This window comes from Mercenaria mercenaria, chromosome 13 (genome assembly GCF_021730395.1).
Source record: "Mercenaria mercenaria strain notata chromosome 13, MADL_Memer_1, whole genome shotgun sequence".
Classification (NCBI taxonomy): Eukaryota; Metazoa; Mollusca; class Bivalvia; order Venerida; family Veneridae; genus Mercenaria; species Mercenaria mercenaria.
In genome coordinates, this window is record NC_069373.1 from 39,454,787 (window position 1) to 39,476,125 (window position 21,339).

The 21,339-nt window shown below is 37.0% G+C and overlaps 1 protein-coding gene across 1 annotated transcript; it reads right to left on the reverse strand.

Moving 5' to 3' along the window:
• Positions 1 to 4,349: 4,349 nt before the first annotated feature.
• LOC123528689 (universal stress protein Slr1101-like) lies at positions 4,350 to 21,099 on the reverse strand. The gene is made up of 4 exons (XM_045308617.2): positions 20,623 to 21,099; positions 11,004 to 11,084; positions 8,603 to 8,694; positions 4,350 to 5,010 (listed from the first exon to the last, which is right to left on the reverse strand). Exons 1-4 carry the CDS (start codon positions 20,696 to 20,698, stop codon positions 4,810 to 4,812), a joined length of 450 nt encoding a protein of 149 aa, XP_045164552.1. The 5' UTR covers positions 20,699 to 21,099; the 3' UTR covers positions 4,350 to 4,809.
• Positions 21,100 to 21,339: the final 240 nt, after the last annotated feature.

Below are 21,339 nucleotides of genomic sequence, written 5' to 3' on the forward strand. Positions count from 1 at the left end.
CATTTTAGCATTCCAGTTATGAAACAAAATTGCTTACGTAATCAAGTTATTGAGGAAACCTTTTTAAAATTTGATGAAACAAAAGTGTTATAGTTTCATGAAAACATAGCATTAAAGAGAGATGACATATCTAACCTTACTCAAAAAATTAACCAAAATGAAGATATAAATATGATTGCACAATCCTTTATCGATATTCTTAGTGGGTGCTCGCATGCTGTGTTTGGTAAAACGCGAGTCACGGATAATAGCTCTACCAATAAACCATGGTTTAATACCGAATGTTACGTAGCCAGGGCTCTATTCAAAAAAGCTAGAAATCCTTTTGTTAAAAATAAAAACAGTGACCAGTTACGTACGGAGTATACAAATTCGAAAAATAATTATAATAAAATAAAACGAATTCAAAAGAAAAGGTATAATTTTCGTGAAAAAAAAGCAATCTAAATAAGATGAGTAAAACCCAACCTCGTAAATTCTGAAATAAATCAGACAACAATATGCAAAAAATAGTAAAAGTGCAGAAACTTTAACGACAAATGACTTATACGAACATTTTAGAACTTTGTATAATACAGATACCATAAATGAAAATGCACCCTACGACCAAAATATTATAGATGAAGATCTAGATAAAGAAATTAGCATGTCAGAAATAGAGAAGACAGTCTTTTCACAAAATAATAATAAAAGCAGTGGCATAGACACAATAATAGCGGAAATTTATAAATGTTCATTTCATGAAACTTCTCAATTTATTCTTACCCTTTTTAATCGAATATTTCTCACAGGTGAATACCCTAAGGCATGGGGTTCAGGAATTATTGTACCAATACATAAAGGTGGTGACGTAGAAAATGCTAAAAATTATAGAGGCATAACTTTAATAAATATTATTGCAAAAATTTACTCTCAAGTACTACTAAATCGTCTAACAACATGGTCAATAAAACATAAAAAAACAACCAATACGGATTCCAAAAAGTACGTACATTTGGGAACTATATGTGAAAAGTATCTAAGTAATCAGACTTCGATGCAAGAAGCTGCAGTCAAACTCAGAGGTACTTTACTCACTGTCACAAGTAGTGGTTTAGATCCGTACTGTTTGAATGCGGTTTCTCTGCGCACCATTTACAAATCTGTGGTAATGCCAAAAGCCCTGTATGCGTGCGAGTTATGGAACTCATATTCTCAAACGGATATATCACGACTGGAGATTTCGCATAGATTTTGTTTAAAATACATACAAAAACTATCTATAAATACAGATACAAACTATGTACTATGTGCAATCAGTATGGAATCTATTGAACAGATGATAGATAAAAAGAAGCTTACATTGTTTGGTCAGTTGTGTTCTCTACCATGTAACTTTCTAGCAAAGAATATTTTTGTGAATCGACTCACCCGATACATGAATATAGATCAACAATACAAAGGCTATATTCCAGACATTTATAGGTTGCTACAAAAATACCGGTCATTTACCAAGTAAATATGCTTGGAAGAAAACATTAGAAGCTAATGTTTCGAGGACTTGCAAACAAGCACGGTTAAATGACGTAGTTGCATGCGAACCAGCAGTTGCACATTTGTTACACCGGGATAATCCTTGCAGTCTACTTACAACCTGTAAATCCAATCCAGAATTACGTCCTCTGATGGAGAAGATGAATTTTATTATCAGCCGTGTCTTTTCTAGAACGTATCCTTTGCAATGTCGAAATTGTAAATTACTTACTGAAGATGTTATAAGTCATGCACTGTGTTTTTGCCATTCTACGGATACGCTGAGATATGAACTATGGTCGTGTATGATAGACAGGGCTGGTATAGAGGCATACAATGATATTGTGGGCAAACCTCCACGAATACAGCTCGTAGCATTTAATTTATGCACTCTAGGCGAGCTCAGTTGTCAATTACGGCATATCTCATTGCTAAAACTGTTTTGTAAAATGTTTTCCTAATAATGCTCGAAAATATCGATAGTTATGATATAATATTTGTTTTGTCACTTCAACAAGACGAGGTTTTGATAATCTTCATCGCCAGCTTGTAGGAGCCTTACCATTTCGTTTCGGGTTAAGGTTGCTGTACACAAGCTTATGCTACTTTGGGTTGTATGGTTTTTTGTTACAGTTTTTTTTCTCTCAATAATTCTAAGGGACTCAGATCGACCAGTTTCCCTTGGTTAAGAACTACTGTCGATCACTTTCGAAATTTCGAGTATCGTTCGGTAATTTAACAACGTTTTACTAAACCTTAAACCTCGTGAAATGATTGGTCAGCAACCAGATTAAAGATACAGTCTCACATATCTGTCACTATCATTACAGATGTAGGAATGATTGAAGCAATATTATATAAATATATGAAATAGTTGCTTTCACTGGGGATGGGTACTTCTTTGTATATAGTATTTTAGTATACATGCATTGTATTGTGAATTTAATGTTTAATTTGTTTGCCTGTGTATAATATGTAATGTATGTTGTGCTCTTCATATTATGGAGGAAATAACAGTATCTACCTGTCTTTATCAGCGTTAAGAATACCTTATTCAAACTTTGTCAAAATATGACTGCTTTATGATAATTCCTGAAATAATATCTTTTAAGAAGCTTTGTTCTTTGATTGGATGTGTATCACTTTAACTAAAGTTTTTCTCAATTAATATTTTCACTAATGATTCATTATTTGAATGTCCAAATATTTGATTCATAAAACAGTATGTATCAGTTCGGTCATTTTCTTTATTAACCTGTCATGCTTTCCCGCCATTTAAAATTAATGTGTCTACCAATTTCAAGAATTAAGATAGTACTTGGAAAAAATGTGATTAGATATACATGTTTCGATTTATGGAAGGCCGTACACGCCAAAATGTTATAATGGAAGTCTATGCAGAAAAAATTGGTGATATTAAGACATAGTTCGGTTATTTACCAGAAATTATTTGTGTCGCTGGATCACTTTTTGGATGACGCATTTTCCACTTAAAAATGGACATTAATTTGTAGGATTTAAGAATTAATGGAAGCATGATCAAAGCAACGTTGTAACAAGTAATAATTAATTGTAAATGGGCAGAATTCTTTCAGGCGAGGTATATTTTTTTCTAATTTTTATTTTAGCAATTTCTCGTTGCCTTTTTGTATGTATTTCAGTCTCAAAGCCGTTTTACGGGACGAGAATAAAACTAAGTGAATGAAAAAATTGACATTTTTTTTTTCTCAAGAAAAAACGTTTGGCTCTAACCACGCAAGAATTTAAAATACCAGAAATTAAGGACCGTAACTCCAAGGAAAATCACCGAGTCATAACATTCCAACAATATACACAACTAGGCTCGGCAATGATAACTCTAATGACGTTTGATGGAATTCCAACCACTAGTATTGGAGAAGTAGCACAAATATCAAATTTAACAAACCAATGGTCAGGACTCCGCTGAAAATCATTATATCAGAATATGACGGTGGTATGCACAAATTAATTATGCTTCACAAAAATCACTCATGAGATTTGGTGAAATTCAGCCTAATGGAACACAGCAAGTAGCGTAAACGCTGTAAGATATGTCAAACCAAGGGTCATAACAAAAGCATGGCGATGATATGCATAACTAGAGTAAGATAAGTTGCCAAAATATTATAAAATTTGACAAGGTCATAACTGCTAAAAATCACCGAACCGGAATTTACCTAAGATATGCACAGTTAGGCTTAGCAGTGATCATTCTTTGGATGTTTAGTGTAAATCTACCCGATGTTGTCGGAGGAGTTGCGTGGACACACTTTGTGACATACAGGCAGACAGTCCATGTGGACTGTGTATGTATTTTTTCGAATCACATAACGTGAACTGCCTCGTAAATATCCAAAATAGAGAATCTTTGGCAACGGCGACCAGAAGTAGACGTAGAGAAAATAAAATTTACCCGCACGGGAAAACCAGACGATTGCTGCATAAACAGTTGAAACTCCCGAGGGCGACTTTTTTATTTCACAAAAAAAATGCTTTGTATCTTTTGATTCCTTTTCATTTCATTTCTTCATATCAGCCGAAAGTTGAGGTCCGAAATGAGATGAGACAGACTTTAGCGCCTGATAGTGTGAACGTATTGCCGCAGTGTTTCGTAGAAGTATCAAGGGCTTCGCACCAGCGGGCTTCTGGAATACTGGGCGAACATTTAAATTGCATGTATAAAACTGTGTATAATTACGTGTAGCAAGCCAATATAAAGACACTAAACAAGAAATTCACTTCAAGTACACATTCACATACACACAATGGGATCTCATCTGTACCTCAAGTGACATTTGCATTACAATTGAAAACAATTTTTTCTTGTTTTATGTATATTTTATTTTATTATCAAACATATGCGTATAAAACTGACCGATTATAAAAGAAACAATATCCGATTACAGCATTTACTTACATACAGCATGTATACAAAATAAGTGGAAAAAAATCATGTACATAAAAAGCACGATATACCAAATGTTTGATCGAAATGGACAATTATGTTTTGGTTGTGCTTCATAGATTGTCTTTATAAACTGGTGTTTCACTGGAGTAAAGAGAAAACAACAACAACATTGCTTGATTTCAAAAGACAAATTACAAGTTAACTCATTTTATCTGAAGATTTTAGTATGACGTACGTCTCAAAAAGCTGAATGCCGACTTACATTCTTAAGTAATTAATGCCAATGCAAAAATGCCATTATATCATCTCACAGTATTGTGCGTTAGTATATGTATGTGCGTTAGTATAATGTATATGCGTTCAAACGTCTAATTGTCCATATCTCTGTAGACAAATACTGGCACGGGAGAATGGTGGGTGACGTGGTCACTGACGGAACCAAGAAAAAGCTTCTTTAATTTTCCAAGTCCACGTGTTCCTATGACAACCAATTTCGCGTTCTCCTTTTTTGCAAGGTCGCAGATAACTTCCCCTGGTTTTCCCTTTCCAGTTTCAAATTTTCCTGAAAGCTTTAAGATGTCGTTTTTTTAATAATTGAAATTAGTTTTAATACACTGTCTTATGTTCTTACTTTATTGCGTGGTGTCAAACGTGTCGCTATTAAAAACAAAATCGCCCGGTAGTTTCAAAGACATTATGAATCTAAAATACATTAATTTAAAATATACTAGTAGTTATTGCAGTAAAGATATAGATGATATTACATGAGTGTCTTCTCATATTGAATTTATTAAACGAGTTGAATGAAATTATAAAATACCAGGCTCTGTCGAGCATTTATCTATTTTATTCAACAAGTTTAATAAATTCAATGTGGAAAGTCGCAACTGTAATATTCTTTTTATCACATGTCAGCTTTTCCTGCCGAAACATCAAAATTTCTACTTTTTTACTATCATAAACAAGTGAATTTGACCAACGCCTCCTAAACTATAACTTGGCGTCAAAGCTGTATACACTATAGGGTATTATCAGTTTTATGTTGTGGCTTTATTTCACTCCCGCGACGTCAAACATGTGATAAAGTATCATTATAATAAAAAGTTACGTAAGCATTTAAGAACATTCTAGCATAAAACTGTTGTTTTGGCCACTTTTAGGGGGTGCTTTAACAAGAGAGTAAAGGTGTGTCAACAGAGACATTCTCGAACTTACTTGCTGTTAAAACACCTTTTTCATATACATGTATGAGCGTTCCGTGGCAGAAACGGCCCAAACAGGGATACTTCAAACGCCTAGTGATAGTCGGAAATCGACGGTTGGGTGAAAGATGTAGATGAAATGACATCAATGTGATTGAGTAACGCAGACATGCCCGCACATTTACGGACATTTAATGAGACAATAACATTATATTCATTTATTACTTTTTATGCGTTTTATGCTAGAAGAGCGTTAGCGCATGTTCATTTGGAGTCAGAGCCGATGTAATAGACCAGGTGTTAGTCTGTTAACGGAGGTGTGGCAGGCTCAATCCCAACCGTTCCTTGTTATAACATATGTAATATTTCTAATAAATCTTGGGGTTGTTTTACTGGCGCCCATGAGGATGAACTTCGTTGAAAAACTACGGGAGGGTGATATATAAACAGATGAGATATCGTTTAGTACGGAGCCTTTAAACTGACACCCGACACTGTTCTTTTACATACTACATTCTTTTTTTTTTCAAATTAACGAAATGTTACCTCATAAATACGTAATCTTTCTCACTAAATACGAAATGTTATTGACATAGACGTACGAAGTAGCTGGTCTATATTACATAAAAGGGAAAATTCCAACGGCTGCAGCACACATCAGGATCCATTTTAAATACCTGTAGCTTCCATTTTTTTCCGGCTCATTTTCTTTCTTTTCTTTGGGGGAGGGGAGGCTTTTAGAGTTGTCCTTGTCCGTCCGTCCGTTCGAATTTGTTTCGTTCATATCTCAAGAGACAGAGTCATCAAACCTCTTATGATTGTTATCCAGCATGGAAGCTGGGCACCAGGTGACCAGGGGTTTTAATTTGGATCTCACACAGTCTGACCAGAGTTATGGTCATTGACTGAATTAAAATACGCATAAAAAGGGCCCAAATTTGTGTCGCATGTATCTCAAAAAAGTATTTAACCCAGTATTATGAAACATTACAGGAATACAATTCAGCATGTGAAGATGTTGCGTCTGGGTTTTATTTGAGATATCACTCGGTCAGACTATAGTTGTGGCCCTTGACTTGGTGAAAAATAGGAATAAAAAGACATAAAAGTTGTATCGGACATATCTCGGAAAGTATATGACCTAGGGTCAAGAAATATCATAAGAATAGTATTAAGCATATGAAGTTGTGCATTTGGGTTTCTGGCGTTTTGTCAGTCAGACCAGAGTTATGGCCCTTAATTGTCGAAAATATGCATAAATTTGATACAAATTTGAGTCACGTGTATCTAAAAAAGTATTTGACTTAGAGTCATAAAACATTAGGGGATTGTTATACATGTATAGCATGTTAAGTTGAGCACCTGGTGTTCTATTTGGGATTTCAATCAGCCAGTCCTTGACTAAGTGAAAAATACATATAAAGTGCTTGTGTTGAATATATCTTTAAAAAGTCACATAGAGTCACGAAACCATGTAGGAATATTATCCAGCAAGTTAATTTGTGCACCTGAGGGTTTTTTCACTTTGCAAGACCAAAGTTATGGCCCTTGACTTAGAAAAAAAGTTCGTGCCGCATGTATGCCAAAATGTACTTGACCTAGAATCATAAAACATTAGAGGATTGTTTTATAGCCTATGAAGTTTTGCACCGGATGTTCTCTTTGGGATTTTATTCAGCCTGGCCAGAGTTATGGTCCTTCACTTAGATAAAAATGAAACATAAAGTTCTTAAAAGTCTGAGTTGCAAACATCTTAAAACTGTTTTATCTTGAGTCATAAAATTATGTACAGTGACAGGAGTGGGGGAACCTGTGTCCTATGGACACACATCTTGTTTTGAAGGATACTGAATTTCAAAAGAAGATTGGGATTCATGTTTGATTCAAGAAAAATATTATTCCTAATTGTTGTTGTGGTGTATAATCTCAGTTTCCATGACACATTCTGCAATGTAGTTACTTCATAATCATGAAAATGCAACTGAAATGTCAAGCATTGGTCAATTATGTGATATAAGCCAAAAAGTGCTGGGCTATCCGAGAACAATTTGAATCCGGCTTTGTGCTATGATTATAATTAAATATAACTTGTTTCTGCGCAATTTCGCTATTTTCTATCTGTACTTCACATTTCGTCAATAAGACATGTGCATTTCGTTTGTTCAAAATAGTTTTTCGTTTCTATGAAATAAGATTTTGTTTTTAAGGAAACAAATATTTAGTAATTACGAGAAAAAAATCATTTCTTTGTAAATACAAAATCTTATTTCGTAAATACCGAAAGTTATTTCGTAAAATATACGAAGTCTTATTTTTTAAAAACGAAATATTATTCAAATTAAATTTTGTAATTTAGAAATAACATTTGAAAAAAAAAACAAAAACAAAATCATACGAAATATAAGGAAAATGTAATATCTAAAATGTAATATAAAAGTGTCAAATGTCACTTCATGGGCTCCGTAGTTACCTGCCAAAAAACATTTTTTCTCTTTTATATGCCTTAATAGCTTTTTTACATCTGACAGATTTGTCACCAGTTATTCTTTGCTTACGGTGCATCAATTGCTACTGACTATGACATTATTCCTGTCCAAATATTTAGTAGCTTACAAGTTGCATATGATGAATCTCGTATTACTGAAATTAACTTGACAGTATCTGCCCCTTAGAAAAGTGTACCACGCGTTCAGTGAACTATGCACTACTGCAGTACTTAATAGAATCCAAAATAAATCGCACTTGACTCTTAATCTTTATCTTGCTAAATTTCTATAATGAACTTGTCCACCTTTCAGTTTGGACAGTACCAATAACTGTTGAAACGGGTGCTTGCCAAAAAAGATACTGACGGAATGGCGAAAAGTGCAGACCATGATCAGCCTGCCCGGAAGTGCAGGCTGTATCTTGGTCTGCACTGGTCGTAAAGGCGGAATAACTTACCGCCATTGATACTCACCTCCAAAGCTGACAGTTTCGCAATGTACCTTTCTTCCAAAGCAGTAACTTTGGCTGATTCCTCTTTTAAAAGTTGACCTACAACTTTAGGGCCTGAAAAAATATCAGAATGTTTTGTTTTTTAAATACTGAAATATATAACAACTATATTTTCTTGTAATAAATGATTACTTTTTATCTTAACTGAGACAAAGAAAGAAAGGTTCCAACCAACCGTTCAGTTAAATAAGTTAAATCTTGTGCGCATCGCAATCGTGACACTCAAAAGTCACAGGCCCGGATCCAGGACCGGGCCATGGGGGTCCGTGACCCTCCCCCCACCTTGGCTGAGAAGTGACCTGTAATCATCAAAGTTGCACCCAACTATTTTGGCAAAGAAATAATATTTTCTCAAAAAAGCCGCCATTTCATACCTCTGTTTCAAAAATTCCCAGGGAGAGAACCAAATGACCCCCCCCCCCCCCCTCCACCCTGCACCCCCCAAAAAAAAATGAGGGGAGTACCCTTCATATATCCCCCCCCGCCCCCCGACCCCACCTAAAATGCTTGGGATATCACCTATCTTACCTCAAAATTAAGACAAAAAAAATGCACTAAAGTCAAGCATTTCAAACCTGTGTTTCAAAATCTACCCTAAATGAGAGAAGTACCCCTCCAGTACCTCAACAATTAGACCAAAAATACACCAGAGACCCCCGTTTCACACCTGTATATGGAACACTTCCAGGGGAGACTCTTCCCTGCAACACGCACAAAGGGCCCCTCCCGTACCTACTCCCTCTCGGTGCTATGCACCTCGCCGGCGATGTATTTGTTCTAAACTGGTGCCCTCTCCCTTCAAATACATCCGTACCCGGGCATGAGTCATGTATAATGAATGCAGACGACAGCAACAATTCTAACATGTAAGTAATGTATACGCATGATGTATTTTGCAAACTGTTCAGACGCTTGCTTTTAGAACGTAAACAATCTGAGTCAAATATAGTAGACGCAACTTGACCGCGATGGTTGACCTTAGGCTGATTATTCATATCGGTTATTTCATTATAGAAATCAAGGGTGTTTAGGGTAGCCGTGTTTATTTATATGGAATTAGTTTGTATACAGTGCAGTATCAAAGTATATATACTTTCATTTGATCATTTAAAACTTTCCAATACACTAATTTATATTTACAAAAAATTATATTTCCTTTTTCTCGTGCAGCTCGTGTTTTACGTACACTCCTTTTTAATAATAGGTTGTGCCTTATTATGTATTATAATGCAAAGGTCAACCGTCGGGGTCAAGTTGCGTCCACTATATCAAACAGATGTAAACAAATGCCTGACATCAAATTTAAGACAGAGGCGTGGATTACAATGATTGTATGTATTTAAAGCGTTTTACTTTACTCTACTTTGTTGGGTTTAACACCGACAATTATAGGTCATATGGCGACTTTCCAGCTTTGATGGTGCCCCTCCGTGCATTATTTCATCACGAGCGGGTACCTGGGTAGAACAACCGACCTTCCGTAAGCCAGCTAGAAGGCTTCCTCACATGAAGAATTCAACGCCCCGAGTGAGGCTCGAACCCACATCGATGAGGGGCAAGTGATTTGAAGTCAGCGACATTTACCACTCGGCCACGGAGGCCCCCAAGGCACAATCAAGCCGTATATTAACCTCTTATTAAAGGCGGGGTGTATTTAAACAAAATACCGCGTCAATAGTGACATATATGTTAGTGTACAAGTTAGAACTCGATTAACTAACTCGTTTTGACTTCGTTGAATCGTATTGAAGAAAAAGAAATTAACTTTAAAAACAATTTTTGACGGGGTTTGGAATCTAACTCCCGACGAAAAAGTATAATACGAATTCCGTACCCGCTCGTCCAACGAGGAATCACTGACTGCATCGTAAACGTAGTACTGACTTCGTTTTATGTTATTGTTTTGTTGCTATTTCAAAAAAGACATGACCCTGTGCGACACCTATACGTGTGCGCTCTAGATTATCATGTTTGGTGTTATAATTATTTTCTTTCACTGTCACGCGCTGTCTGTAAGGTGCTCAGTGATCGGAAACCCTTACCGGTATCAGAAATTGTAGACGAATGTTTTTAATTTAAATTAATTAAGAAATCAACGATTCAACGATTTTCATCAGAATTCGATAAAAATGATAAACATTCATTGTTAGAACATCACATATGCCTCATAAAGAGTTTTTTTTTAAGATCTCACACAGGATGTGTGGGTTAGTCGCTGTAATTGACGGTTTAGTTTGAGTCAAGAATGAAATCGTTGGTGTTCCAAAAAGATAATAGAAATGAATTCAAAAGTGCACTATTACTATATTACCAGGCTATGAAATTAGCTAATTAAAAAAAACCCTAAAAAGTAGATAACTTACTTGCCCAGTCTAAGTTGTATATTTCCGGTACATGGGCCAATACCACACAATCTGTCTTTCTCATCACTTCTTTGACATAAACTGGAAGTGTAAGAAAGCTTATCAGTACCATACTTCGTCTGCTTGGCAGTAGCGGAGCACAGCGAAGTTAAAGCAAAACTATTTAAAGTTTATGTATCATACTTGTCAACTAGGTAATGCACTCTGGCATGATAAACCAAAAAGGGAGTCAAAAATTCTTTGGAGTTCTTTCAACAATGGACAGATACTCCATGACATTCAATTATGCTTGTAACTCTGCATAAACAATTGATTTACATAATAAGTACAGATAAATACATTTGAAGAGGTTTACAACATGTGAATGAATATCTTAGTGAAAGACGAGAAATGAATATCTTTGATGTAAACGAACAGGTGTATAAAACTTTCTGTATAGCTTGCAATCCAACAAGTAAATACTTCCATCCTTACAGTAGTCTTATATTTCTTTTTGATACGTAAAGATCAACGAGAGGACGTTGTATCAACCACTTAAATGCACGAGACATATTCAACATAAAGATAAAAATAATACGTACTGGGGTCTATGTATAAGTCACCAACAAGAGACATAATTCGGTCCAAAATCTTTCTTGCACTATTGCATGTTAAACCGCAAAGATGTTTCCTGTTTTACCTATTTTACAATTTGATGGAGAATTACAGCTTCTGTACAGACGACCAAATTCATGTTTCAACATTCTGTATATTAAGCAAGTGCTTTCATTAAACTGAGAAAAGATATGTACAACACATTCTACAAATTCGTTTGGCAGCTCATGTGCTGCAAACAACCCTAAAGACCTTGAGTCCTTTGATATCAATCAATCGCGTAAATTACAAATGGAAACTACATTTGCAAAGGTAGCGAATTCATGCTGTATTCGATAACAGATTTTCTTGTGTTGAAATCAGATGTATGAACACATATTGTATATGTGATGTGAACCATACTGTGATAGGTATAACGCGAGTCGAATCAATATTCATGACTGCGAATTTATACTTTATTTCTATTCATTAACTTACTCCATTTGCATGGTATGAAAGCATATCTTGATTTAATAAAAACATTCAGTTTAGTAAAATCAAAGAGTTCAACGAGTTTGATTTTCAAAAGTAAAGTGCTCAATTCTAGCCGTTTACTGGCAAGTGTTCAGATGTAGTGCGCTCAATGCTGACCGTTTGCTTCATTGACAAATGGTGAGAAGTGGTAAGCTCAGTTTGGGCCGTATGCTTCAGCTGTATGTGTTCGGATGTTATGTGTTCAATTCTGGTGGCTTGCTTCAGCGATAAATGTTAAAAGGTAGTGTGCTCAGTTCTGGCCGTTTGCTTTAACGATAAAAGTTCAGAGACAGTGTGCTCAGTTCTGGCCGTTTGCTTCAGTGACAAATGTTTAGAGGAAGTGTGCTCAATTTTTGCCGTTTGCTTTAGTAATAAAAGTTCAGAGATAGAGTGCTCAATTCTGGCCGTTTGCTTCAGGGATAAATTTTCGGAGGAAGTGTGCTCAGTTCTGTTCGTTTGCTTCAGTGACAAACGTTCACAGGAAGTGTGCTCATTTCTGTTCGTTTGCTTCAGTGGCAAATGTTCGGAGGAAGTGTGCTCAGTTCTGTTCGTTTGCTTCAGTGGCAAATGTTCGGAGGAAGTGTGCTCAGTTCTGTTCGTTTGCTTCAGTGGCAAATGTTCGGAGGAAGTGTGCTCAGTTCTGGCCGTTTGCTTCAGTGACAAATGTTCACAGGAATTGTGCTCAGTTCTGTCCGTTTGATTCAGTGACAAATGTTCAGAGGAATTGTGCTCAGTTCTGCCCGTTTGCTTCAATGACAAATGTTCAGAGGAATTGTGCTCAGTTCTGGCCGTTTGATTCAGTGACAAATGTTCAGAGGAATTGTGCTCAGTTCTGGCCGTTTGATTCAGTGACAAATATTCAGAGGACGTGTGCTCAGTTCTGTTCGTTTACTTCAGTGACAAATGTACAGAGGAAGTGTGCTCAATTATGGCCGTTTGCTTCAGTGACAAATGTTCAGAGGAAGTGTGCTCAGTTCTATTCGGTTGCTTCAGTGACAAATGTTCAGAGGAAGTGTGCTCAGTTCTGTTGTTTGATTCAATGACAAATGTTCAGAGTAAGTGTGCTCAGTTCTGGCCGTTTGCTTCAGTGACAAATGTTCACAGGAAGTGTGCTCATTTCTGGCCGTTTGCTTCAGTGGCAAATGTGCAGAGGAAGTGTGCTCATTTCTGGCCGTTTGCTTCAGTAGCAAATGTTCAGAGAAAGTGTGCTCAGTTCTGGCCGTTTGCTTCAGTGGTACATGTTCAGAGAAAGTGTACTCAATGCTGGTAGTTTGCTTCAGTGGTTCATGTTCAGGGAAAGTGTACTCAATGCTGGTCATTTGCTTCAGTGCTACATGTTCAGAGAAAGTGTACTCAGTGCTGGTAGTTTGCTTCAGTGGTTCATGTTCAGGGAAAGTGTACTCAATGCTGGTAGTTTGCTTCAGTGCTACATGGTCAGGGAAAGTGTACTCAGTGCTGGTAGTTAGCTTCAGTGCTACATGGTCAGAGAAAGTGTTCTCAATGCTGGTAGTTTGTTTCAGTGGTTCATGTTCAGGGAAAGTGTACTCAATGCTGGTAGTTTGTTTCAGTGGTTCATGTTCAGAGAAAGTGTTCTCAATGCTGGTAGTTTGCTTCAGTGGTTCATGTTCAGGGAATGTGTTCTCAATGCTGGTAGTTTGCTTCAGTGCTACATGGTCAGGGAAAGTGTACTCAGTGCTGGTAGTTTGCTTCAGTGCTACATGGTCAGGGAAAGTGTACTCAGTGCTGGTAGTTTGCTTCAGTGGTACATGTTCAGAGGAAGTGTACTCAATGCTGATCGTTTGCCTCAGTGGTACATGTTCAGAGGAAGTGTACTCAATGCTGATCGTTTGCCTCAGTGGTACATGTTCAGAGAAAGTGTACTCAATGCTGGCCGTTTGCTTCAGTGGTACATGTTCAGAGAAAGTGTACACAATGCTGATCGTTTGCTTCAGTGGTACACGTTCAGAGAAAGTGTACTCAATGCCGATCGTTTGCCTCAGTGGTAAACGTTCAGAGAAAGTGTACTCAATGCCGATCGTTTGCCTCAGTGGTACACGTTCAGAGAAAGTGTACTCAATGCCGATCGTTTGCCTCAGTGGTACACGTTCAGAGAAAGTGTACTCAATGCTGATAGTTTGCCTCAGTGGTACACGTTCAGAGAAAGTGTACTCAATGCTGGTAGTTTGCTTCAGTGGTACACGTTCAGAGAAAGTGTACTCAATGCTGGTAGTTTGCTTCAGTGGTTCAGTGGTACACGTTCAGAGAAAGTGTACTCAATGCTGGTAGTTTGCTTCAGTGCTACATGTTCAGAGAAAGTGTTCTCAATGCTTGTAGTTTGCTTCAGTGGTTCATGTTCAGGGAAAGTGTACTCAATGCTGGTAGTTTGCTTCAGTGCTACATGTTCAGAGAAAGTGTACTCAATGCTGGTAGTTTGCTTCAGTGCTATATGTTCAGAGAAAGTTTACGCAATGCTGATCGTTTGCCTCAGTGGTACATGTTCAGAGAAAGTGTACTCAATGCTGGTCGTTTGCCTCAGTGGTACATGCTCAGAGAAAGTGTACTCAATGCTGATCGTTTGCCTCAGTGATACACGTTCAGAGAAAGTGTACTCAATGCTGATCGTTTGCCTCAGTGCTGATCGTTTGCCTCAGTGGTACACGTTCATAGAAAGTGTACTCAATGTTGATCGTTTGCCTCAGTGGTACACGTTCAGAGAAAGTGTACTCAATGCTGATCGTTTGCCTAAGTGGTACATGTTCAGAGAAAGTGTACTCAATGCTGGCCGTTTGCTTCAGTGGTACATGTTCAGAGAAAGTGTACTCAATGCTGGTCGTTTGCTTCAGTGGTACATGTTTAGAGAAAGTGCACTCAATGCTGGTCGTTTGCTTCAGTGGTACATGTTCGGAGAATGTGTACTCAAAGCTGGTCGTCTGATTCAGTAGCAACTGTTCAGCGATAGTGTTCTAAGTACTGGCCGTTTGCTTCAGTGGTAAATGTTAAGAGAAAGTGTACTCAATGCTGATAGTTTGCTTCAGTGGTACATGTTCAGAGAAAATGTACTCAATGCTGGCCGTTTGTTTCAGTGGTACATGTACAGAGAATGTGTACTCAATGCTGGTCGTTTGCTTCAGTGGTACATGTTCAGAGAAAGTGTTCTCAATGCTGGTCGTTTGCTTCAGTTGTAAATGTTCAGAGAAAGTGTATTCAGTGCTGGTAGTTTGCTTCAGTGCTACATGTTCAGAGAAAGTGTACTCAGTGCTGGCCGTTTGCTTCAGTGGTACATGTACAGAGAATGTGTACTCAATGCTGGTCGTTTGCTTCAGTGGTACATGTTCAGAGAAAGTGTTCTCAATGCTGGCCGTTTGCTTCAGTTGTAAATGTTCAGAGAAAGTGTACTCAATGCTGGCCGTTTGCTTCAGTGACAAATGTTAAGAGAAAGTGTACTCAATGCTGATAGTTTGCTTCAGTGGTACATGTTCAGAGAAAGTGTACTCAGTGCTGGCCGTTTGCTTCAGTGGTACAAGTTCAGAGGAAATATGCTCAGCTCTTGTCGTTTGTCTGTGGCAAGTGTTCAGAGATACAGTGCTCAGTTCTGGTCGTTTTGTTAAAAAGCAGGTATGTAGAGGTAATATTCTTAGTTCTGGTCGTTTTCTCAAGTGGTAAGTGTTCAAAGGTAGTATGCTCACTGCTGGCCATTTGCTACAGAGGCAAACTGCTCAATTCTGGCTGTTTGCTTCAGTAGCAAGTGTTCAGATTAAGTGAACTGAATGCTGACCGTTTGCTTCAGTGACAAACATTCAGAGGCAAACTGCTAAATTCTGGCTGTTTGCTTCAGTTGCAACTGTTCAGAGGAAGTGAGCTGAATGCTGGCCGTTTGCTTCCGTGACAAATGTTCAGAGGCAAACTGCTCAATTCTGGCTGTTTGCTTCAGTAGCAAGTGTTCAGAGGTAGTGTCCTTGCTTCGATTAGAGGTAGTGTGCTAATGTCTGGCCGCTTGATTCGGTTGTGCCTAATTCCTTCGCATCTGAACTCCAAACAATGATTTTATTCAACAACAAATCACTGGATGAGATATGTTTAAGAAATCATATATCTAATTGAGTGATTTGTCGCTGAATAAATCATTGTTTGGAGTTCAGATGCAAAGGAATTATATCACGAAGGCGCAGCCCGAGTCTACATCAGTACAATCAACAATCAGTTTCCGATTATGACTGGTCGGCGCTGTCAGAGAGACAGTTGTTAAAGAAATTTAGTATATTACAGTATTAAAAGTAAAAGATAAAAGGACAGTATGCTACAGTTAAAATAGGACAGAATGGAAGAATTACACAGTGACTGCCGCCAGTCTCTCTGTAAAGATACTGAGGCTGGGGCTAGCTTTGACTGATGTGGGGAGGGAGTTCCAGACACGGATCGTTATAGGGAAATAAGAGTTAGCAAAGTATTGAGTGCTGGAATAAGGGATCCAAGTAGTTCAGATTTCTAATGGGGATCAAGTAACCTTGGTCAGTTGCAACGGTCTGGGTCCTTACTTTGTAAAACAAAAGTAATGAACAGTTTAACCTACGATACTGGAGTGTTTTCCATTCTAAGGATTTCAACATCTCAGTTACACTGCTTGTATAGTTGTAGTCGTTCATAACATACCTAGCTGCTGACCTTTGGACTCGTTCAAGTTTATTGGAAGAGGGTTTTCTGCCAGGGATGCCACACAGTTGAGTGATATAATAGATCTAATACGCATCTGAACGACAAACAATGATTTTATTCAAGAGCAAATCACTAAATGAGGTATATTATTTCGATTCTAACACTTTACTAAAAATTTTAAAGTACATTCTTGACGGCATTCATTAAATATTTGCCCGTTTTCAATCGGTTTCTTTTCCAGCGCGCGCTATGCCGTTTGACGCCATGACGTAATTATTGTGACGTCAAAACAGTGAATTGTTGTATAATAATTCACTGTTTTCAGCCTTCTTTGTTTAATAGGAAAATGAATCGGATCGTGTTAGAATATTTCTTAAATAACGCGATAATAACGTCGTGCCGTTGCGTCGTGTTATCCTGCTATGTACACATATGTCATAAATAATTAATTATGATGTATTATTAACATTTTCATTCTTTCTTTCTTTTGAAGATAAACCGATGGACTTCGAAAATATTTGGGGTGGTACGCAAACTTTAACATTTATTCCAATTCGAAAAGGAGCCATAATTCAGTCAAAATGCTTGATAGAGTTGCCTCCTCCTTTTGACAGACTGGGGTCAGGATGGTTAACAAGTATGCAAAATATCAAAGCAATATCTCAATGGACTTAGAAAATATTTGGGGTGGTACGCAAACTTTTATATTTATTCTAAGTCGAAAAGGGGCCATTATTCAGTCAAAATGCTTGATAGAACTGCCTCCTCCTTTTGACAGACTGGGGTCAGGATGGTTAACAAGTATGCAAAATATCAAAGCAATATCTCAATGGACTTAGAAAATATTTGGGGTGGTACGCAAACTTTAATATTTATTCTAAGTCGAAAAGGGGCCATAATTCAGTTAAAATGCTTGATAGAATTGCCTCCTCTTTTTTACAGACTGGTTTCATGATGGTAAACAAGTATGCAAAATATCAAAGCAATATCTCAATGGACTATGAAGATATTTGGGGTGGTACGCAAACTTTAACATTTATTCCAAGTCGAAAAGGGGCCATAATTCAGTCAAAATGCTTGATAGAGTTGCCTCCTCCTTTTTACAAACTGGGGTCATGATGGTAAACAAGTATGCAAAATATCAAAGCAATATCTCAATGGACTTAGACAATATTTGGGGTGGTACGCAAACTTTAACATTTTTTGTGTGACGCTCACGCTCACGCTAACGCCGATGCCGGGGCGAGTAGGATAGCTCCCCTATTCTTCGAATAGTCGAGCTAAAAACGACACAAAGAAATGTTGCAAACTATTTAAATATAATGAAGTGAACATGTGTCTTCATGTTTATAATGACACTTATTTCAACCTGCTGGTGTATAGCCTACGTGAAACTTGTTTTTGTTATTGGCAATATTTGGCCTTGAGTATCTATTCATCCATTCAGCGATAGATTTCCACTAACTCATTCGTTCCGCTGTGCGGTTTCGCCCTATATTTCTTTCATATCTTTCAAATTCAAAAACGATGTATAGATAGAACACAATAATTTGATTTTAGCCCATTATGTTTTATTCCAATAACGCTGGTTGTACCTTTACGATAAAATCAATTTACAGTTTTTTGTTACGTACCGTATTAAGGAAATATCACTTTCAGCTGTTTCGCTTTTTTCATTATTATGATTTCGTTGACAAGTTTAGTGGTTTAGTAAAAAAACGAAAACTAAAAACAAACAAACAAAACAAACAAAAAAGACATCAAGAACAGAGAATGTACGATGTCCTGTTAAGGCAATACTTTTAGCTTCGTGTTATCACACTGTCACCCTTGCCAACCAACAGGTCGAAGAAGAGAAACTACCGTTACTCGCAATGGAACACTGTGAGAATGTCTGTAAAATAATTCGCAAATAATGATGTTATGATAAAAACATCAGTAGATAGTCCAGGACCCATAAATAAATCCAGCATCTATTTACTACATGTATATTAACAGAATCAAGGTCTATTTAAGTCGGCAGTGCTGCATTTCTCGGTGACCTTCGTTTCACGCTATATCATTTTTCAACCAAAAAAGATATGGCCGAACATCCGCATGCCAACAGCACCCATCGCATGTATCTTTCAATTCCCGGGTAGATCAGTTATTTATCATTGTTCACTACTGAGAAGTAAGTTTTTAAATAAAACTGAAGCTGAAACTAGAAAACTTGGAGTGCAGCCCACACATTCAGGTTTTGATTTATTGTCACTGTAGGATGAAATTCCTAAGCATTTTGTGAAAATTTATTAAGGAAACCAATGAATATTTTCATAAACAAGAACTAAGGGATATAGGAAAACCTAATTATTCCATAAATGGTGCGACTTATTCTAACAGTTCATGAAATGAAATTCTGTACATGCGTATGGCGTTTTCAGTATCAAGCTCATGTAACAGTGCATCCATGTAAAAGTGCATCTACTAAATATTATTTGCACCAATTATATTGTGAAGAAGCTGTAGCCTTTTTACCGTGATTGGGAAAAACAAGTGCGATTCTCCTTGTAGTGTTAGAGCGTTGTTTTGCTTAGAATAATGGAATAAAAGAGCAATATTGGCTAAATTTCTGTTACACTGATAGACATATTTTGCATTAGAATTATTCCGCATGGCGTTGTCTAGGCTTTTGGATCAGTTCAGAAGTTATGAAGCAATCTTTTATCATTTGAAAATGTTTTGGCCTAACTATGGTAAAAGGAACCAGCGTGGGAGCAAATTGGTTTAGGTAATGGCGGACATGTTTTTGAACACTAATTATTTACTTGGCATGGCCACAGAGGTCTAAATTAAAGCTGGTTTTTGTTTAAATCTCATTGTGAATGTATTTTGACATTTTGGTAGAAAGAATGGGAGAGGAGGTTGTATTTGGTGAAGTGAAAGTCTTTTTTAGTATGTGTAGTACTTCCAGGTCACAGCAATGTGATTTTGATGTGATTTTACAGTAAGCAAATGTGACAAGAGAAATTTCTCTTAGAAGATACATGACACCTACTTAAAATGAGATAAGGATCTGTTCTCTGAAATGGGTCTAGCTATGTTTGGCAGCTCTTTAAAGAATGTCATTTTTATATAGAATATATAGGGAATACTATTTAGGGGTATGTGACCATTGGGTTTAGCCGCAATTTCGGTACGGCGCATATAATATCACATCTGCGTGAAGAAAGATAGAGAGGATAATTCCCGGTATGACGAATTCGGAAAGGTAAACGCGAAGAACGGTCGATAAATATTATTTTATCGATTGTGGTCATTTTTGAATTGTGAAGTAGCCATTTTATAACTGTGAAGTAGCCGAAGATCGGCCTCTGTTGTAACGGGAAAAAAGTCATGCCTTCTGAATGGCAATCTAGAAGTTCATGCATTCCAATCAAATTGTACCTTCTAACTTGTCTAAATGGAACACATTTTTTTTTGTAAACAAAGATTTATTAAAGATAGATAAAATCCATGAAAAGATCTTTCGGAAGCATAGACTGCAAACAAGCAAAATAGTAGCATACTTGACTTGGTGACTACTCCTATTATATCAATGTTCTAGTTATTACAAAAAAGGAATTTTAGAGTGAAATAATTGAGTGGCATAAGTTATGATTTGCAGTGTAAACAGGCATGGTATACTTCTAACAAAGATATGCACATCAACTTTATTCGTGTGCAAACGGCTTTTGTAGACGGTGTATCCGTTTAAACACGAATGATTAATAACCTTCTCCTGCCAGTTGACATTCCTTTACTCACTACTGTTATCTTGGAATATTTAATTCATGAAAAATTACTTGTAATTAACAAAATGAAAATAGTAGATACTTACAATCAAAGGCTTTTTCTGCATGGTCACTTGCATCTACACACACCATCACGACGCGTTGATTCCCAACCTCAGCCATAATAATATTACAAAAAAAATGTTAACCTCCCTAAATATAACGAAATATTATTATCCTTATATTTTCTATTATGAACTAGAGATTCCTCAAGCGTATTATGCGCACAGCTTGTAATACCTACACAGGCGACTTAACACGGTAATCATTTTGAAGGTAAACAAATTTGAAACTATTCATTACAAACTAGGGTACCATAACGGCGCGCTGAATGAAATCCGAGCTAATGTACAAACGAGTACACTATATCAAGTGTTCCTAGACTTTTCAAACTCACAGGTATTAAATCCAGATTGGTTTGCATAAAACACAAATGCATGTTAATATATCATGTGGTGTATTATTTGAAAGTTTGTTCGTGTTTATAATGTTTTTGTAAATTAAGTGTCCTGACCTGTACTCAGACTTTAATGGTAAACACCTCACCCGATATACCCTTCCTTTGACCCACATTCGTAAAACATATTAATAGCCATACGAACCAGGAGGTGTACGAGCAAGGCCAAAGTATGCTGACTTTGGTTTGCGTCCGTACGAAGCGAAAACAATGATAATAACAAAGCAAAATTATACACTTCGTATAAGGACTTTTAAGTGGGGACACAACAGGTCTCCTTGTGTCGTCAGGAATGTCGTCTGTGTGT

Bases quoted from the DNA above. Each gene is read 5' to 3' on its own strand.
- LOC123528689 (XM_045308617.2), bottom strand. From the start codon at position 20,698: ATGGCTGAGGTTGGGAATCAACGCGTCGTGATGGTGTGTGTAGATGCA. The intron at 11,085-20,622 runs GTAAGTATCTAC...TTACACTTCCAG, and splicing joins TGCAGAAAAAGCCTTTGATT to TTTATGTCAAAGAAGTGATG. The intron at 5,011-8,602 runs GTGAGTATCAAT...GACATCTTAAAG, and splicing joins CGAAACTGTCAGCTTTGGAG to CTTTCAGGAAAATTTGAAAC.